Genomic DNA, 14021 nt, shown 5'->3' on the forward strand with positions numbered 1-14021 from the left:
CCCCCCCCCCCCCCCCCCCCGGGGGGGTCAGTGACCTTTACACGGTCCACGTCCAGCATGTGGTGGGCAGGGTGACGGAATCCCAGCCTAAGTGTCAATTTGGGCGTGTTTGGCAAAGTGTTTTGCACTGGAATTTTGGGTGAGAGCCAGACGTGAATTCACCCACACTTGGGGGGCAATTTATCAAAATGGGAACAATGTCCCATCGCGAGCGGTTTAGCCACGTTTCCCGGCACTCTCAGTGGGTGAGTTGGGGGCTCCGATTAGGGCCGAGGAAATTTCTGAGGGTTTGAAGGCAATGCAGTCGGGCAAAGCTCCGGGGCCGGGTGGGTTCCCGGTAGAATGTTACAAGAAATTTTCGGGGATATTAGAACCGTTGCTGGTTAAGGTTTTTAACGAGGTGAGGGATAGAGGGGTGCTGCCCCTGACGATCTCACAGGCCACCATCTCGTTAATATTGAAGCAGGACAAAAACCCGGAGCTGTGTGGGTCCTACAGGCCGATCCCGTTGCTCAATGTGGACATTAACCTGCTGGCCAAAGTGTTGGCCTCCAGGATTGAAGATTGTGAGCCGGGGGTGATTATGGAGGACAAACCGGATTTGGCAAGGATAGGCAGGTGGTGGCCAATATTAGAAGGTGGCTTAACGTGATTATATTCCCCCCGGAGGGGAGGGAGGTGGAGGTAGTTGTGGCCATGGATGCAGAGAAGGTGTTTGACCGGGTCGAGTGGGACTATTTGTGGGAGGTGTTGGGACGATTTGGGTTCGGGGAGGGCTTTATCGACTGGATCAGGCTGCTGTACCAGGCTCCGGAAGCTAGGGTAAAGACAAATAGGACGATCTCACACCAGGAGACAAGGCAGGGGATGTCCTCTCTCCCCGCTGGCAATTGCTCTGAGAGCTTCTAGGGGCTGGAAAGGGCTGGTTCGGGGTGGGGGTGGAGCATAGGGTATCGCTGTATGCGGATGATTTACTCCTATATGTGGCTGATCCAGGGGCAGGGATGAGGGAGATTATGACGGTTCTGGGGGAATTTGGCTGGTTTTCGGGATACAAACTGAATATGACAAAGAGTGAGATGTATGTAGTCCAGGCAAGAGGCCAGGAGGGTCGGCTGGGGGAGCTACTGTTCAGGTTAGTGAGGGGCAACTTCAGGTATCTGGGGATACATGTGGCGCGCGATTGGGGCCGGTTACACAAGTTGAGCTTGTCCCGGCTGGTTGAGCAGATGAAGGGCGAGTTTCGGAGCTGGGATGCGCTCCCACTATCACTGGCGGGGAGGGTGCAGACGGTTACGATGACGATATTGCCGAGATTTTTATTTGTGTTCCAATGCCTCCCGATTTTCATACCGCTGCCTTTTTTTACGAGGATCAACAAAATCATTTTGGGCCATGTTTGGGCGGATAAGTCCCCACGGGTGAAAAAGGTGATGCTCGAGAGGAATCGGGGGGAGGGGGGCTTGCCCTGCTGAATTTCAGTAATTATTACGGGGCGGCCAATATTGCGATGATCAGGAAGTGGGTGGTGGGCACGGGGGTGGTTTGGGAGCGGGTGGAAGCGGCTTCATACTGGGGCACCAGCCTAGGGGCGCTGATAACGGCACCATTGCCGTTCCCGCTGGCGAGATATTCCACCAGCCCCGTGGTGATGGCGGCCCTGAGGATCTGGGGGTCAGTGGAGGAGATCTGTTGGTGCAGTGAAGGCCACGGTTTGGTCCCCAATATGTAACAATCATCGGTTCACTCCGGGGAGCTGAGATGGGGGATTCCGGGTCTGGCAAAGGGTGGGGATTGAGAAGATGGGGGACCTGTTTCTGGAAGAGAGCTTTCCGAGCGTTAGGGCGCTGGAGAAGGTCGGGCTGACAGCAGGGAATGATTTCAGGTATCTACAGGTGCAGGACTTTCTGCGCAGGCAGGTACCATCCTTCCAACTCCTACCACGAATGGGGATCCAGGATAGGGTAGTGTCTAGGGGAGGGGAGCATATCGGACATCTACAAAGAATTAATGGGGGTGGAGGAGATGCATACAGAGGAGCTGAAGCGTAAGTGGGAGGAGGAACTGGGGGGTGAGATGGAGGACGGCCTATGGGCAAAGGCGTTGAGCAGGGTCAAAGCGACCGCTACAGGCGCAAGGCTCAGCTTGATCCAGTTTAAGGTGATGCACCGGACACACATGGCAGCGACCCGGATGAGTAGGATTTTTGGGGTGGGAGACAAGTGTGTCAGATGTGCGGGTGGACTAGCGAACCATGTCCACATGTTCTGGGCATGTCCAACACTTAGGGGTATTGGCAGGGATTCGTGGATGTCATGTCCAGGGTATTGAAGGCAAGGGTGGAAATGAGTCCAGAGGTAGCGATCTTTGGGGCGTTGAAGGACCCGGGTGTTCAGGAGGAGGGAGAGGCAGATGGCCTGGCCTTTTCCTCCTTGGTAACCCGGCAATGGATATTACTGGCTTGGAGGGAGTCTCGGCCTCTGAAGTCAGAGGCCTGGTTAACCGACAAGGCGAGATTTCTCGGCCTGGAAAAGATCAAGTTTGCCTTGAGAGAGTCGGTGTGAGGGATCACCCGGAGGTGGCAACCATTCATTGACTTGTTCGTGGGGAATTAATCGTCAGCTGGGGGGGGGGGCTAGGGTAGTATAAAGTCGGGGGTTAAATAGGCGGGCCTGGGAGGGACGGATGTCGGCGGCTGTTTTTTTGATCACTGTTCTTTGTACTCTATTGTTTTTTGTGTTGTGGTTGTTTGTTATGCCAAAAATACCTCATTAAAAATTGTTTGTTTAAAAAAAAAGATATGGAGCCTCAGCCGAGAATGTGCAGCTGGGGCGGCACATGGTCCCGTTTCCTACACGGTGAAGCTCTGCTCGCTGAAACTCCTCAATGCAGAGAGAGATCGGGACTCCCCTCTGCCCCTCCCTCCGTTAGATCCCACCAGGCATGGCAAACGGAGTAGATCCTGGGAGCGGGGTCTCTTGGCACTTACCGACCATGTTGCGCTGTAGCGAGCTGCTTTCCAGCTGCAGAGTGGCTGGGTGGCAGGGTGGCCGGGTGGCTGGGTGGCAGGGTGGCCGGGTGGCCGGGTGGCCGGGTGGCAGGGTGGCCGGGTGGCAGGGTGGCCGGGTGGCCTGGTGGCCGGGTGGCCTGGTGGCCGGGTGGCCGGGTGGCCGGGTGGCCGGATGGCCGGGTGGCCGGGTGGCAGGGTGGCTGGGTGGCTGGGTGGCCGGGTGGCTGGGTGGCTGGGTGCAGCATGGCTGGGTGGCCGGGTGGCCGGGTGGCTGGGTGCAGCATGGCCGGGTGGCCGGGTGGCTGGGTGCAGCGTGGCCGGGTGGCTGGGTGCAGCGTGGCCGGGTGGCTGGGTGCAGCATGGCTGGGTGGCCGGGTGGCCGGGTGGCTGGGTGCAGCATGGCTGGGTGGCCGGGTGGCCGTGTGGCTGGGTGCAGCGTGGCTGGGTGGCCGGGTGGCCGGGTGGCTGGGTGGCTGGGTGGCCGGGTAGCTGGGTGCAATGTGGCCGGGTGGCTGGGTGGCCGGGTGGCTAGGTGGCCGGGTACAGCTCGGCCAGTCGAATGCACCCAGTCATTTCTACGGGGCTAGGCAAGTTTCCAATATTTTCCTGCCGTGAGGAACTAAACACACCGGCCTGACCGGCTCCTCCGAGATCAGTGCGCCTGATAAGAACATAAGAACTAGGAGCAGGAGTCGGCCATCTGGCCCCTCGAGCCTGCTCCGCCATTCAATTAGATCATGGCTGATCTTTTGTGGACTCAGCTCCACTTTCCGGCCCGAACACCATAACCCTTAATCCCTTTATTCTTCAAAAAACTATCTATCTTTACCTTAAAAACATGTAATGAAGGAGCCTCAACTGCTTCACTGGGCAAGGAATTCCATAGATTCACAACCCTTTGGGTGAAGAAGTTCCTCCTAAACTCAGTCCTAAATCTACTTCCCCTTATTTTGAGGCTATGTCCCCTAGTTCTGCTTTCACCCGCCAGTGGAAACAACCTGCCTGCATCTATCCTATCTATTCCCTTCATAATTTTAAATGTTTCTATAAGATCCCCCCTCATCCTTCTAAATTCCAACGAGTACAGTCCCAGTCTACTCAACCTCTCCTCGTAATCCAACCCCTTCAGCTCTGGGATTAACCTAGTGAATCTCCTCTGCACACCCTCCAGCGCCAGTACGTCCTTTCTCAAGTAAGGAGACCAAAACTGAACACAATACTCCAGGTGTGGCCGCACTAACACCTTATACAATTGCAGCATAACCTCCCTAGTCTTAAACTCCACCCCTCTAGCAATGAAGGACAAAACTCCATTTGCCTTCTTAATCACCTGTTGCACCTGTAAACCAACTTTCTGTGACCCATGCAGTAGCACACCCAGGTCTCTCTGCACAGCGGCATGCCTGATCTCAAAGTGATGTTGGGGGTTCCTCACAGTCCCCACCATGAACATGGACTCGCAGCCCTCGACACCCAAGGGACAAGCTCCCCCTCCCCCCATAGCCATCCTCCTCGTGGCAATCTGGAATCGCTGCCCCCCCCCCCCCACCCCCCCCCCCCCTCCAAGGAGCATTCTTAGCTATGAGGTAACTAAGTGCCCCCCACCTTCAGGGTCCCCGCTTCAAACCCATTCCAACCCCCCCCACTTCAACCCCCCCCTTTTATGGTCATGGCCCTCCCTCAGGCCTCGCCCCTTGGTTGTACCAACCTGATACATTGGCACTGCCCTGGCCCCGGCCACCCGGGGGCTCAAATGGCCTCTGATCCCCCCGTCATGATCATCACGCCTGCTCTCCATTTGTGGAGACGGCTCCTGATTGGTGCTCAATCAAGGCCATGCCGATGTGGTGCAGACCCCCGAGAGCTGTGAGAATGGGGTCTCAGGTGGGCTGCGCATATTCAGTGGCTAATTTAAATGTGATTTTCGCTGGATGTGGTCCTGAAGAGTGTTGGGAGCAGCAAGTCTGGTGACTTGCTCTCCGTGCCCGGCGTGAAATACACTTTGGGCCTCACCTGGTGGAACGGGATCAGCATTGGGCACAACCCGGTGGGAAGTCGCAGCCAGAGTAACAGATTCCTGGGAGTGAGTTACAGGCGCAAATCAAACTGAGCGGTACGGGGGTGGTTTATCCCAGAATAACAGATCGTCGAGAGTCAGCTACAGACTGGAATCTGATTGAGGGGTTGTTTATATTTCCAACAATAGATATCCAGCTTTGAGAAAGAGTCATCCAGACTTGAAATGTTGTCTGCGGTCTCTCTTCACAGGCGCTGCCAGACCTGCTGAGATTGTCCAGCATTTTCTGGGCGTGGTTTCACCATCGCATTATTCCTGGTGTGGACCTGGACGCGCTGGTTAAATAGCAGGAAAGGCCAACATCGAGCTTTGCAACGAGCTCGATTCATTTTACCATCTCAGCAGGCTGCTCCCAATGCCAACTTCCAGATCACGGCCAGTTATGGCAAGCATATCACTGACCCCAATTAGCACCAATTTTAATCTCATTAGCAAGATTGATGCTGAGTGGAGCGGCCTCCTGGGAATTAACCAGCGAGAAATCACACCAGCTTCAGTTAGTAATAAAAGCAAATGGCTGTGGATGCTGGAATCTGAAACGCTGGAACATCTCAGCAGGTCTGGCAGCATCTGTAGGGAGAGAAAAGAGCCAACGTTTCGAGTCCAGATGACTCTGGACCACCTATGATAACCTAATCTTTGGACACTAAGGAGCAATTTATCATGGCCAATCCACCTAACCTGCACATCTTTGGACAGTGGGAGGAAACCGGAGCACCCGGAGGAAACCAACGCAGACACGGGGAGAAGGTGCAGACTCCGCACAGGCAGTCACCCAGCGGGGAATCGGACCTGGGACCCTGACGCTGAGGCAGCAGTGCTAACCACTGTGCTACCGTGCCACACACAATGGCTCATTTGAATATACTGATCTGTTCCTGCTCAGGGAGGGATGTGCTGATGTTCATGCAGAATGCGATAGGGGTGAGTGTGATCAACTCTGTGATATTATTTGTCTTGACTAATCGCCATTTGGTTTCTGCTTTGACCAGGTAGCCCATCCTCTCATCCAGAAGCAGCTAGTGGATTATGTTCACAATGGATTCTTGGTGCCAGTCATGGGGCCCGCACTGCACAAGGTAAGCCTGACACCTGCCTTCTACTTCATTCCCACTGCTCCCCGCCCACCAGGACTGCCTCTGTCCCCATCACCTGATTCAAAATTCTCTTGCACACCTCGGAATTTACCATAACTGTACCAATCTCCCAACCTCAGCATCATGGTCTCTCCCACAGTCTCCTGCACATCTCCTTCACCCCCAAACCGGTCTAACCATTACCCCCCCCCCCCCCCGCCCCCCAAACCAACATCGCCATCCAGTCCTCCATTGGTGCCAGTACTGAGGGAGTGCCGCACTGTCAGAGGGTCAGTACTGAGGGAGTGCCGCACTGTCAGAGGGTCAGTACTGAGGGAGTGCCGCACTGTCAGAGGGTCAGTACTGAGGGAGTGCCGCACTGTCAGAGGGTCAGTACTGAGGGAGTGCCACACTGTCAGAGGGTCAGTACTGAGGGAGTGCCGCACTGTCAGAGGGTCAGTACTGAGGGAGTGCCGCACTGTCAGAGGGTCAGTACTGAGGGAGTGCCGCACTGTCAGAGGGTCAGTACTGAGGGAGTGCCGCACTGTCAGATGGTCAGTACTGAGGGAGAGCTGCACTGTCAGAGGGTCAGTACTGAGGGAGTGCCGCACTGTCAGAGGGTCAGTACTGAGGGAGTGCCGCACTGTCAGAGGGTCAGTACTGAGGGAGTGCTGTACTGTCAGAGGGTCAGTACTGAGGGAGTGCTGCACTGTCAGAGGGTCAGTACTGAGGGAGTGCCGCACTGTCAGAGGGTCAGTACTGAGGGAGTGCCGCACTGTCAGAGGGTCAGTACTGAGGGAGTGCCGCACTGTCAGATGGTCAGTACTGAGGGAGAGCTGCACTGTCAGAGGGTCAGTACAGAGGGAGAGCTGCACTGTCAGAGGGTCAGTACTGAGGGAGTGCTGCACTGTCAGAGGGTCAGTACTGAGGGAGTGCTGCACTGTCAGAGGGTCTGTACTGAGGGAGTGCTGCACTGTCAGAGGGTCAGTACTGAGGGCGCGCCGGACTGTCAGAGGGTCAGTACTGAGGGAGTGCCGCACTGTCAGAGGGTCAGTACTGAGGGAGTGCCGCACTGTCAGAGGGTCAGTACTGAGGGACTGCTGCAGTGTCAGAGGGTCAGTACTGAGGGAGTGCTGTACTGTCAGAGGGCCAGTACTGAGGGAGTGCCGCACTGTCAGAGGGTCAGTACAGAGGGAGTGCTGCACTGTCAGAGGGTCAGTACTGAGGGAGTGCCGCACTGTCAGAGGGTCAGTACTGAGGGAGTGCCGCACTGTCAGAGGGTCAGTACTGAGGGAGTGCTGCACTGTCCGAGGATCAGTACTGAGGGAGTGCTGCACTGTCAGAGGGTCAGTACTGAGGGAGCGCCGCACTGTCAGAGGGTCAGTACTGAGGGAATGCTGCACTGTCAGAGGGTCAGTACTGAGGGAGTGCTGCACTGTCAGAGGGTCAGTACTGAGGGAGTGCCGCACTGTCAGATGGTCAGTACTGAGGGAGTGCCGCACTGTCAGATGGTCAGTACTGAGGGAGAGCTGCACTGTCAGAGGGTCAGTACAGAGGGAGAGCTGCACTGTCAGAGGGTCAGTACTGAGGGAGTGCTGCACTGTCAGAGGGTCAGTACTGAGGGAGCGCTGCACTGTCAGAGGGTCAGTACTGAGGGAGTGCCGCACTGTCAGAGGGTCAGTACTGAGGGAGTGCCGCACTGTCAGAGGGTCAGTACTGAGGGAGTGCCGCACTGTCAGAGGGTCAGCACTGAGGGAGTGCCGCACTGTCAGAGGGTCAGCACTGAGGGAGTGCCGCACTGTCAGAGGGTCAGTACTGAGGGAGAGCCGCACTGTCAGAGGGTCAGTGCTGAGGGAGTGCCGCACTGTCAGAGGGTCAGTACTGAGGGAGTGCTGCACTGTCAGAGGGTCAGTACTGAGGGAGTGCTGCACTGTCAGAGGGTCAGCACTGAGGGAGTGCCGCACTGTCAGAGGGTCAGCACTGAGCGAGTGCCGCAATGTCAGAGGGTCAGTACTGAGGGAGTGCTGCACTGTCAGAGGTTCAGCACTGAGGGAGTGCTGCACTGTCAGAGGGTCAGTACTGAGGGAGCGCCGCACTGTCAGAGGGTCAGTACTGAGGGACTGCTGCACTGTCAGAGGGTCAGTACTGAGGGGGTGCTGCACTGTCAGAGGGTCAGTACTGAGGGAGTGCCGCACTGTCAGGGGGTCAGTACTGAGGGAGCTCCACACTGTCAGAGGGTCAGTACTGAGGGAGTGCCGCACTGTCAGAGGGTCAGTACTGAGGGAGCGCTGCACTGTCAGAGGGTCAGTACTGAGCGAGTGCTGCACTGTCAGAGGGTCAGCACTGAGGGAGTGCCGCACTGTCAGAGGGTCAGTACTGAGGGAGTGCCGCACTGTCAGAGGGTCAGCACTGAGGGAGTGCCGCACTGTCAGAGGGTCAACCTTACTATTAGGATACTACGGGCAATTTAGCATGGCCAATCCACCTAACCCGCACATCTTTGGACTGTGGGAGGAAACCGGAGCACCCGGAGGAAACCCACGCAGACACGGGGAGGAGGTGCAGATTCCGCACAGACAGTGACCCAGCCGGGAATCGAACCTGGGACCCTGGAGCTGTGAAGCCATTGTGCTATCCACAATGCTAATATCCAGAACAATTGCCCATTCTCACTCAGCGCACGGTAATGCTGTGAACACACGTGTAACTGGTCCTGAGCGGAATAAGAATGTAACCTTGTACTGTATGGGAACTTGGCAAGTGTCAGCATTTCCCATGGGAATTGCAGCATTAAAATTCAGCATTTCCTGTGTATATGATCCCAGTAACACCACCAAATGGCATTGTAATGGGAATCCCCCTGTATCCCAGTAACACCACCAAATGGCATTGTAATGGGAATCCCCCTGTATCCCAGTAACACCACCAAATGGCATTGTAATGGGAATCCCCCTGTATCCCAGTAACACCACCAAATGGCATTGTAATGGGAATCCCCCTGTATCCCAGTAACACCACCAAATGGCATTGTAATGGGAATCCCCCTGTATCCCAGTAACACCACCAAATGGCATTGTAATGGGAATCCCCCTGTATCCCAATAACACCACCAAATAGCATTGTAATGGGAATCCCCCTGTAGCATTTTCAGCTACAATTACACTGACATTCACAGAAAAGTACATTTTGCTGGCAACAATCCATCACACAGCCCAATCTCTGATAGGATCGCAATCTCTCTGAGATTTTGCTGGCAACAATCCATCACACAGCCCAATCTCTGATAGGATCGCAATCTCTCTGAGATTTTGCTGGCAACAATCCATCACACAGCCCAATCTCTGATAGGATCGCAATCTCTCTGAGATTTTGCTGGCAACAATCCATCACACAGCCCAATCTCTGATAGGATCGCAATCTCTCTGAGATTTTGCTGGCAACAATCCATCACACAGCCCAATCTCTGATAGGATCGCAATCTCTCTGAGATTTTGCTGGCAACAATCCATCACACAGCCCAATCTCTGATAGGATCGCAATCTCTCTGAGATTTTGCTGGCAACAATCCATCACACAGCCCAATCTCTGATAGGACCGCAATCTCTCTGAGATTTTGCTGGCAACAATCCATCACACAGCCCAATCTCTGATAGGATCGCAATCTCTCTGAGATTTTGCTGGCAACAATCCATCACACAGCCCAATCTCTGATAGGATCGCAATCTCTCTGAGATTTTGCTGGCAACAATCCATCACACAGCCCAATCTCTGATAGGACCGCAATCTCTCTGAGATTTTGTGAGTGTGGCTTCCTGAAACTAGATCTAGTGTGTTAAGGTATTTTATAGAGAGTTTCTACATAGCCTGGCGACTTCACTTGATCAGTAATCCAAGTATCAATCCCAGAGTCATTATTTTGAGTTCTACAATGTAAAATTTAACAAATTACATTTCCGTTTACCAAAATGTGCCAAAAAAACTAAATATAACAATTAATTCTCCACATTGGACATTGAGAATCTCATTTAGTGAAGAGAAAAGTTGCTAAATGATAAATAGACAAAAGGTAAGAATTTGCAATTGCATAAGGACTGCGCACACCTAAACGTGGGTAAATTGAACTTTATTGTTAGTTTGTGCTGTGTAGACTATGTTTTTAGTTGCAATAGGTTTCTCTGGGCTGACTGTGTTCCCGCTCTGATCTCTGTTAGACTTCCATTGAGGAAATGATAGCCAGTACAGCCTACCTGGACCTCTTTCTGCGCAGTATTGCCGAGGTGGCACTTCTCAAGACCTTTCTACGTTTCATCATCTTGCATAGACACGAGAACATCACAATCCTCGATACTTTGGTCAGCCGCATCAGCAGTAACTCCAGGGTGAGTCTCGATTTGGTCGCACCCTGCACGGTTTAGGATGATTGCGAGTGCAAAGGGCTTGTAGACCACCCCTTGCTGTCTCACCCATTGTCCAGGGTCGGAACAAGTGAGTTAGTGACAGCGAGGTACGACAGGAATGGACCTCAGCTCAGTGGGTTACACTCTTGTCTCTTCAGTTGGAAGTTTGTAAGTTCTAGTCCCATTCCAGAGACTTGAGCACAAAGTCTAGACGGATACTATTAGTGCAGTACCGTGGGGACACTGCTCTGTCAGAGCTGAGATATTAAACTGAGGTTGTGCCTGTTCTGAAGGTGGATGGAACCAATCCCATTGTGACTGGGCTCCCCAGACACCTGAATAATATCGATCCCTCAACCAGCAACATTAAAACTGATCACATGGTCATTATCACAGTTTTCTGGAATGCCCTGTGGCTCAGTGGGTCATGTCCTTACCCCGAGGCCAGAAGCTGTGGGTTCAACTCCCACTTCAGGACTCAATAGTCATGGAAGGTGCTTCATAACCATTGTCAGCCTGTAAATCCTTCATATTCACAAACTGCCTGCCGTGTTTCCAAAGCTACAGCCGTGACTACCCTGGCTGTAATGCTTTTTGGAAAGTTGGGATGTTGTGTAACTCGCTCTACAACTCAATGTGGGGAAACATCTCAGACAAGTAATGGGGGTCGGAGCAAAGGCCAGTTAATAGCAGCAGGGTCAATCCTGCAGTGGGGCAGGAAGTCTGGCAAGGGCCTTAATCAAGGTGGAGGTGAAATCTCCACTCCCCGGCATGGTGCACCTCCGCACCAACCTCGACATCGGGAAGGGCGCATGATTTTCCATCATGATTTATTTTAGTTTCTGCTTTTCTCAGTAAGAGTTCCTTTTCTTTTAAGATCCTGCAATTGGGACAAATATATATAAATCTCCTGGAAAGAGAGTGTGTGAATGACACACAGATTCTTCCTTGTTTCTGCCACGTCTGCAGACATGTTCACAGGATGATGGGAGGTGGCTTCCCAAACCTGTAATTCCAATAGTCTCCCAGCTCAACTCCTTCCCAAAACTCTCTTCACCTTCCAACCACCCAGCAATGGAAATGATCTGATGTTTTTCATTGAGCTGTTGACAAAGAGATTGTGGTTTCTACAAAGCCAGCTGCCTACCTGTTGCGACAGGTTTGATGATCCGGTTGTCTATACCTGTGGCTGTCTCTCATTATGCAGTTGGTTGACTTCACTGAACTAAGGTTCTGTTTCAGTGAGCTGAGCCACATTATCAAACTCACATTGGCAGCTCCCATCTTCGAGTCACCTTACCCTGAGTGAAAGGGCTCGACCATTTTGAAGCATATTATTTTGGTTATAGAAGTGATTACAAATGTCATAGTTTATTATTGTAATTCTTGTAGAGTACGTTTTTAGTTGCAATAGGTTGCTCTCATGTATGATTCTACACATTACATTTAATATTATTCACAGCTTAGTGTGTATTACATAGCAAGAGAGGTGGGTTTGGAGATGGGTGTCAAGACAGGGAGTTTAGATGCTGGGTGTGAGGCTAAATTGAATTAGGGGAGAGCTGGGTTTCATTCAGTGTGAGCGGGGTTGGGTTGGGGTGAGTGGGGTTGGGTTGGGGTGAGTGGGGTTGGGTTGGAGTGAGTGGGGTTGGGTTGGGGTGAGTGGGGTTGGGTTGGGGTGAGTGGGGTTGGGTTGGGGTGAGTGGGGTTGGGTTGGGGTGAGTGGGGTTGGGTTGGGGTGAGTGGGGTTGGGTTGGGGTGAGTGGGGTTGGGTTGGGGTGAGTGGGGTTGGGTTGGGGTGAGTGGGGTTGGGTTGGGGTGAGTGGGGTTGGGTTGGGGTGAGTGGGGTTGGGTTGGGGTGAGTGGGGTTGGGTTGGGGTGAGTGGGGTTGGGTTGGGGTGAGTGGGGTTGGGTTGGGGTGAGTGGGGTAGGAGTGAGTGGGGTGGGGTTGGGTTGGAGTGAGTGGGGTTGGGTTGGGGTGAGTGGGGTTGGGTTGGAGTGAGTGGGGTTGGGTTGTGGTGAGTGGGGTTGGGTTGTGGTGAGTGGGGTTGGGTTGGGGTGAGTGGGGTTGGGGTGAGTGGGGTTGGGTTGGGGTGAGTGGGGTTGGGTTGGGGTGAGTGGAGTTGGGGTGAGTGGGGTTGGGTTGGGGTGAATTGGGTTGGGTTGGGGTGAGTGGGGTTGGAGTGAGTGGGGTGGGGTTGGGGTGAGTGGGGTTGGAGTGAGTGGGGTGGGGTTGGGGTGAGTGGGGTTGGGGTGAGTGGGGTTGGGTTGGGGTGAGTGGGGTTGGGTTGGGGTGAGTGGAGTTGGGTTGGGGTGAGTGGGGTTGGGGTGTGTGGGGTTGGGTTGGGGTGAGTTGGGTTGGGGTGAGTGGGGTTGGGTTGGGGTGAGTGGGGTTGGGTTGGGGTGAGTGGGGTTGGGTTGGGGTGAGTGGGGTTGGGTTGGGGTGAGTGGGGTTGGGTTGGGGTGAGTGGGGTTGGGTTGGGGTGAGTGGGGTTGGGTTGGGGTGAGTGGGGTTGGGGTGTGTGGGGTTGGGTTGGGGTGAGTGGGGTTGGGTTGGGATGAGTGGGGTTGGGTTGGAGTGAGTGGAGTTGGAGTGAGTGGGGTGGGGTTGGGTTGGGTGTGAGTGGGGTTGGGTTGGGGTGAGTGGGGTTGGGTTGGGGTGAATGGAGTTGGGTTGGGGTGAGTGGGATTGGGTTGGGGTGAGTGGGGTTGGGTTGGGGTGAGTGGGGTTGGGTTGGGGTGAGTGGGGTTGGGTTGGGGTGAGTGGGGTTGGGTTGGGGTGAGTGGGGTTGGGTTGGGGTGAGTGGGGTTGGGTTGGGGTGAGTGGGGTTGGGTTGGGGTGAGTGGGGTTGGGTTGGGGTGAGTGGGGTTGGGTTGGGGTGAGTGGGGTTGGGTTGGGGTGAGTGGGGTTGGAGTGAGTGAGGTGGGGTTGGGTTGGGGTGAGTGGGGTTGGGTTGTGGTGAATGGGGTTGGGTTGGGGTGAGTGGAGTTGGGTTGGGGTGAGTGGGGTTGGGTTGGGGTGAGTGGGGTTGGGTTGCGGTGAGTGGGGTTGGGTTGGGGTGAGTGGGGTTGGGTTGGGTGAGTTGGGTTGGGTTGGGGTGAGTGGGGCTGGGTTGGGGTGAGTGGAGTTGGGGTGAGTGGGGTTGGGTTGGGGTGAATGGGGTTGGGTTGGGGTGAGTGGGGTTGGGTTGGAGTGAGTGGGGTTGGAGTGAGTGGGTTGGGGTGAGTGGGGTTGGGTTGGGGTGAGTGGGGTTGGGTTGGGGTGAGTTGGGTTGGGGTGAGTGGGGTTGGGTTGGGGTGAGTGGGTTTGGGTTGGGGTGAGTGGGGTTGGGTTGGGGTGAGTGGGGTTGGGTTGGGGTGAGTGGGGTTGGTGTGAGTGGGGTTGGGTTGGGGCAAGTGGGGTTGGGTTGGGGTCGGTTGTGTTGGGGTGAGTGGGGTTGGGTTGGGGTGAGTGGCGTTGG

At 54.6% G+C, this 14021-nt stretch overlaps 1 protein-coding gene across 1 annotated transcript in view; it reads left to right on the forward strand.

Moving 5' to 3' along the window:
• LOC119977775 (FTS and Hook-interacting protein homolog) overlaps nt 1-10578 on the forward strand; it is a 74287-nt gene extending 63709 nt beyond the window's left edge. Inside the window, exons 5-6 of the mRNA XM_038818983.1 lie at nt 6080-6166; nt 10375-10578. Coding sequence (XP_038674911.1) covers nt 6080-6166; nt 10375-10578 — 291 coding nt within the window. The remainder of the gene's footprint in view (nt 1-6079; nt 6167-10374) is intronic.
• Nucleotides 10579-14021: the final 3443 nt, after the last annotated feature.

Source organism: Scyliorhinus canicula, chromosome 14, assembly GCF_902713615.1.
Source record: "Scyliorhinus canicula chromosome 14, sScyCan1.1, whole genome shotgun sequence".
Classification (NCBI taxonomy): Eukaryota; Metazoa; Chordata; class Chondrichthyes; order Carcharhiniformes; family Scyliorhinidae; genus Scyliorhinus; species Scyliorhinus canicula.